Source organism: Ascaphus truei, chromosome 18, assembly GCF_040206685.1.
Source record: "Ascaphus truei isolate aAscTru1 chromosome 18, aAscTru1.hap1, whole genome shotgun sequence".
In the NCBI taxonomy this organism is placed as follows: domain Eukaryota; kingdom Metazoa; phylum Chordata; class Amphibia; order Anura; family Ascaphidae; genus Ascaphus; species Ascaphus truei.
The window spans coordinates 18,011,509-18,018,008 of NC_134500.1; the positions used below are offsets into that span (position 1 = coordinate 18,011,509).

Below are 6,500 nucleotides of genomic sequence, written 5' to 3' on the forward strand. Positions count from 1 at the left end.
TTTTTGTTTAAAGATGCTTCAAACGGAGTAAAGAAAATGCAGATTTTAACCTGAAACATGGTACTATCCGTGGTAATGTTATAATGTAGGTATGGAAGGTGTCAACTGAATCCTTACAGGAAATACAACCGTATATCACCGGAAAATGAAAAACAAAGCCTCAGCGGCTTAAATAAAACATTATTCGTCAACCAGACGACATCTGCCAACAGAACATTCTTCTGTATAATGTGCCCGAATGTCGCATTTCTTGGTATATTCAAGGCCACATATTATTCCCATAATTAAAATGCAACATTATATCAGAACATACATTTCTTTTATTTTTCAGCCTGTGAATACACAAATCATCGCTCGTCTGCCGGCGCTTTTGCTTATGGTGGTTTAGCTGAAGGATCGTTAAAAATGAGGCTACAGTCCAAAGAGCTACAGAAGCTGTTTCCATAATGCACCAGAAGTTGAAATAAAGGCAAAAATACAAAGAAGACGGATCTATCCATTCCTAAGTGTCCTCCATGTCCACATCCTCCTGTAATTTCTGAACCATTTTGGCTTCCAACTGCTTTGCCTTTCCTAAAAAAGTGAGGAGGGAGTAAATATAGTTACTAATGTTTCAATCACTGCAACTGTACAGATTACAATAGGAGGGATGGGGAAACAAGAGCGGGTGTAATAAAGCATAATTTGATGGAAATATTAAGTGAACTGTGCATTTGCTGCCATTTCTATAGGTAGAACATCCATATATTCCTCTTGCACTTCCTGTGACATACTGTAACACTACCATAAGACAGACTGGGGGGGGGGGGGGGGCGGCCTTAGCAGTTATCTATGCATTAAAAACAGAGATTACCAAACGCCGGCCTTCAAGGACCACTAACAGAGCCGGATTTAAGGCTAGCCTCATTAGCACAAGTAGCCCAATCATTGTGACTCCCCCCTGTGCTCAAGCAGGGGGTATCCTTAAAACCTGCACTGTGAGGCGTCCTTGAGGACTGGAGTTGGGAACCTCTGCTCTAAGACACTCAAACTTCCATTTTAGATCATTTTACAAAATGTCAAACCATTTCAGTTACTGAATATTACCAATATATTGGCGCTCATACTAACAGTATTAGAGAAAGCACGTTATCTAATGAATGCAGGGAATTGGCTTTATATATTCACTTCTCCGGAAGGTGGTTGGATTACTGCGGAGGGGCAGGGATAGTTAAACATTGCTTGTGTTCTACGTGTCACGATAAACCACCTCGATACCAGAGGGGCCTGAAACACACAGCGATGCCACACTATGCGGGCCTCATTAGCAGAGAAGGGGATTAGGTGTACAGCCACGATGACATTTCCTGCCAGTAAAACAGTCAAGATCAGAGGGCTCTATTAGGAAAGAGGAGGCACCAATTTCTTATATAAATTCAACTTACCCGCATGGGGAGCCCGAATGAGGTGGATGTTCTGTTTGACTTCTTTGATATCTTGAGCCTTCTGCAACTCTTTTCCCTTTCTTAATCTAAGGAGATAACATATTTATAAGCATTTATCTGGTATTTTACAACCTTTTCTGCCGTTTCACCCTCTAAAACATGTTTTACACAAAACTGTGCCAGTTTCACTCACCTGTTCATGATAAACCGCGCCTGCCGCTTCTGTTTAATCTCTTCAACTTTCCTCATTGCCTCAACTGCAAAAAATGCAACGGGGAAGGTGTTAAGAGACAATTTCAGGTGCAAAGAATGCATGAGAGAGACGGGAATGGCCAGTGCATGCAAGTGTAATATTTTTCAACAATTCAGATTATCACCCAGCATATTTTAAACATAAGGTGATAAAGGTCTATGGCTCGTTACATACACAATACAGCAATGACATCCATCTGTAGACTGGCTACTGTTCTAAAGTGCCTTAGGTAGATGGCAATGAATGGTCACATATTATATTCGGACAACAACGAACAGGAAGCAGAGTTGTAACTTAAAGGTTATTAATACTAAAACATCTATAAGCACATTCGCTATAATACTCATGATAATAAATTATCACATCTGCATATTAAGAGGCTTGCTAAGTTATAAAAGGCAAAACTTAACTCCTGAAGTGCATTACACCCAATTGGTTTATATGTTAAAAGATGTACAAGCAAATAAAAAGACCACTTGTGGGTGCATTCACTTGACTCAGACATGTCTGCAGTCCTGCCTTTCCCCAGTATTGCTTAGCAAACAATGCTTCTACTCCAGCCAGGGATTCTGGGTAATGGCATAAAAATGAGCACGCAGTGTGTCACTCTTTACTTATAACATGGATCTCTATAAGCTTCTGCCTGCCGTACTACACAGATTTACAGCACAGCCTGGGTTAAAGAAGTGCATAGTATGTTAAAGATCAAACGGAAAAGCTATTATTTAGCCCTGGTGCCCATTAATAGCCACTTATGACCAGCCAACACCTGGGAGGCTGCTCCAGATTTAATGGTAGAATCTGGCCTTTACTTGCAGACAAACACATGCGTGTCCAAAGAAGTTAGTATTTTAAGTACTGGTGTACGGAAGATGCCACAAAGAGACTTTACCTGACTTGCTCCACAACTCTCTCTGGTATTTGACGGGTTCATTTCTGCGTTTTTCAAATTCAAATGCATTATCCTGTGTACAAGGATAAAAAGACATTAACAACTGATGATTATAGTTGACCCTCACTATCAGAACCAAAAGGGCCTCTCATATAGCACGATATGACCACCCTCCCCTCCCACACGTACAGGTTATGTAGATTGTTGACTTAGGTCAACAACCCCACTGATATCGTCTTTTGGAGATATCCATTGATTTTAAATGGAAAATTAGACTTATGAATACTTACTGTACTTGAACTCTATTCATTTTTTAAAACATGACAAAAATAACACGCCTAAGAAATTTAAATAAGTGTTCGACTTCCCTCAACTAATCAACATCATAGCATATATAACATTGAATAGGAGCACAAGCTCCAACAATTATTTTACTTGGATATGAAAGCTCCCAAAAAATATATAATTGTCTACAACTGCTGACCACAGCCACCCATCCCCCTTACTGTCATCTAACACAGGGGCGCTCAACAATTTCAGTCCTCAAGACCGCTAACAGGTCAGGTTTTCAGGATATACCGACTTCAGCACAGGTGGCTCAGAGACTCAGTCGACCAAGCCTTTGATTGAGCCATCTGTGCAGAAGCAGGGACTGATTGAGCAACCAGCGCTGAAGCAGGGATATCCTGAAAACCTGACATGTTGAACGGGGCTTAAGGACTGGAGTTGAGAACCCCTGATCTAACACACTCCTAATAGATTAAGAAATCCTATTGGGGGGGGGGGGGGGGTTAAAACCTTGTAATCAGCTTTTTAGCACCCATAACCAAGACCACAAATTTGGGGTTACACTTTATCACTGACAATACCGTGATTGTGCGAGTGTGTCAACATAACAGCAATTTGGAGCAAGAACACTGCACATTTAACAAGTGCCGTGTTTTAATAAGGACCGCAAAGTAAAGCTTACAACTCACCACAGTCAACTCTTTACCAGCTCCCTTCCTGAAGGCCTTGGTCCATCTGACCTTTCTGGGGTTGCGCTTCTTCTTGAAGTTCTTGTGGCATTTTGATCGGCAGAATCTAAAGACCTAAAAGATGACATCACAATCACTATTATTTTATGCAAATGACTAACTGCCCTACTAATATTTGTATGTATGTCTTATTTATATAGCGCTTCACAGTAGTAATACATGTGACAATCAATCAATTATATATATATATATATATATATATATATATATATATATATATATATATATATATATATATATATATATATAACAAATACAAATAAAAAATCATGGGAATAAGTGCTTCAGACATAAAAAGTAACATTTAGGAAAAGGTGTCCCTGCTCCGAAGAGCTTACAATCTAATTGGTAGGAGGAACATACAGATATAGTAGGAGGGCATACTGGTAAGTGCGCCTGCAGGGGGCCAAGCTTTATGTATCAGGTGTACATTGTTAGCCACGGAGCTACTTATATGCTTCGTTAAGCAAGTATATTTTAAGGTTGGTCTTAAAGGTGGATAGAGAGGGTGCTGGTCGGGTATTTATGTCATAAATAGCACCAAATAAGTGAATACTGTGGCTAATAAACAAATACTGTATCGCAGCGGTGCGCAAACTGGGGGGGACGCGGGGTTTACAGAAGCCCCGCGCGCTTCTCGAAGGCACTTAAATTAAGTGCCGGAGGAGCTGCAGGGCCTCTATAAACCTTTACTTACCTAGGCTCCGGCGGCTTCCTTCCTGCGTCGCCATGGCAACGCGGCATCACGTTGCTATGGCAACGTGACGTCATGACACCGGAGCGCAGGGGTTAGGGGGCGCGGGAGCGAGGGGACCGCCGGCAGGGGGGCGCAGGGAAAAAAGTTTGCACCCCCCTGCTGTATCGTACCGAGAGTCACCAGCTTTGTTAATGAAATTATATGTGACTGACTAGTGCATTTAATTTGCTAAAGTACAGCAGTGTGTACATGGTCTACAGCAGGGGTGCAACAATCTCTGGGGGGGGGGGGGAGCTAACAAAGGCCCACTCTTTTCCTCACAACATTTAAAGAAAATGGCGGGGAAGTGCACAAGGCTTCTACGTCTCTTACCTTCGCTCTGGCGGCTTCTGGTGACGGATCACCATGACAATGTGGAGCCAAATGGCAACGTGACATCAAATAACGCCGCCAGAGCTGGAGAAAAGGTATATGGGGGGGGAAGAGAAGCGGCGCAAGCAAACAATGTTTGCGCACCCCTGATCTATGGTAGTGTCAGGCTTGAATCATGTTTTGATCAAAAGATGCAGCCAAAAGACTCCTTTGTCACACAGACTTCGGTTATAAATGTAAACATGTCATAGCCCAAATTGGTAGGAGTGCAGGATCTGTACTTTTGTGATATATTTTAAGAAAACACTAACAATGGTCTAATTATATGCACCAGACCAAATGAATACAAAATACGGGGTGCTTATTGACCCATAACACACAGGGTTGTGTTATGTGTCAATAAACACTATCTTATGTTGCATTCATTTTGTCTGCTGCAGATAATTAGACCTTTTTTTCTACCTAGCACAGACACCCTCTGTAGAACAGTTAATACTGAGTGTGCAGCCATATCCTAAGTGTGTGTGTGTATATATATATATATATATATATATATATATATAAATAAAATCAAAAAATAATATATTTTTTGATTATTGAAGCTCGGCTAACACGGTACTGATACCTCTACATGTATATATGTGTATATATATATATATATATATATATATATGAGAATATATATATATATGAGAGAGAGTGTGTATATGAGAGAGAGAGAGTGTATATGAGAGAGTGTGTATGAGAGAGAGAGAGAGAGAGAGAGAGAGAGAGAGAGAGAGAGTTGTGTATATGAGAGAGAGAGGGTTGTGTATATGAGAGAGGATTGTGTATATGAGAGAGTGTATATGAGAGTGTATATGAGTGAGTGTATATGAGTGACAGTGTATATGAGAGAGTGTATATGAGAGAGAGTGTATATGAGAGAGAGTGTATATGAGAGAGAGTGTATATGAGAGAGTGTATATGAGAGAGAGTGTATATGAGAGAGTGTGTATATGAGAGTGTGTATATAGTGTGTACACATACATCATTATAGATACACCGATATAACGAGGCGCCCGGGACTCACGCACCTTGCAGTCATTCCTCACAAACTGCACCCCGTGCCCCGGGTACACGGGCGCGGAGCAGAAGTAGCACTTCTCGATGCGCATGGCGGCGGCCTCTCACACGCTGCGCCACGGCCCCCGACAGGAAGTGACGTCCCCAGCATCCCCGGAAACGTCTCATGAACGACGGTCAGAGCGGCTGCACCAGCGAATCCCGCCCACAGCGCCATCTGCTGGCCGCCAAGCGGAGCGGTCAAGAAAGTGCAGCGCAGCGACGCCTGTTGACCTGCCAGCGGTAGTGCACACTGCTAATCCTGATACAATGTTACCAGTGTGTGGGAGCTCTTAGTACTGGCCTATGTCTTGTTTAACCCCTTCCTTCACTGCCGATAGCCTCTGACACTTGTTGCAGATGTTAACCTCTTCACTCCCAGAGGAGCCTACAACCTATTGTCAAATTATAAAAGAACCACCCCCCCGCCCCCACACTGCATTTATTTTTCTCTTTCCATCTGATTTACAAAAGATGGCCCTCTGCATTCCCAGAACTCTTCTAGAAATGAAATGACCAAAGAGCGGACACATTATTTGTGTCATAACCATCGCCACTGTGACATTTTGCGCATTCCAAGTTAGCCGGCCCAAATATCTTATTTCGATGATGTATTGCATTTACTTTCCGCACAGCGCAAGTCATTGTGAAGTCCTCTGCAAGTTTAAGCTGTAGAGTGTGTCCCTTCAGCCTTATGACCAAGGATCTATATATTCTTCCC

General features: G+C 42.1%; 1 protein-coding gene across 1 annotated transcript; it reads right to left on the reverse strand.

Moving 5' to 3' along the window:
• Nucleotides 1-297: 297 nt before the first annotated feature.
• Nucleotides 298-5,907, reverse strand: RSL24D1 (ribosomal L24 domain containing 1). Its single transcript, XM_075575728.1, has 6 exons — nt 5,752-5,907; nt 3,547-3,660; nt 2,570-2,642; nt 1,618-1,681; nt 1,425-1,510; nt 298-573 (listed from the first exon to the last, which is right to left on the reverse strand). The coding sequence occupies exons 1-6, from the start codon at nt 5,830-5,832 to the stop codon at nt 503-505; spliced, it is 489 nt and encodes a 162-aa protein (XP_075431843.1). The 5' UTR covers nt 5,833-5,907; the 3' UTR covers nt 298-502.
• Between the last annotated feature and the right edge of the window lie 593 nt (nt 5,908-6,500).

Bases quoted from the DNA above. Each gene is read 5' to 3' on its own strand.
- RSL24D1 (XM_075575728.1), bottom strand. From the start codon at position 5,832: ATGCGCATCGAGAAGTGCTACTTCTGCTCCGCGCCCGTGTACCCGGGG. The intron at 3,661-5,751 runs GTGCGTGAGTCC...GTCATCTTTTAG, and splicing joins TTGTGAGGAATGACTGCAAG to GTCTTTAGATTCTGCCGATC. The intron at 1,682-2,569 runs GTAAAGTCTCTT...CATTTTTTGCAG, and splicing joins AGAGTTGTGGAGCAAGTCAG to TTGAGGCAATGAGGAAAGTT.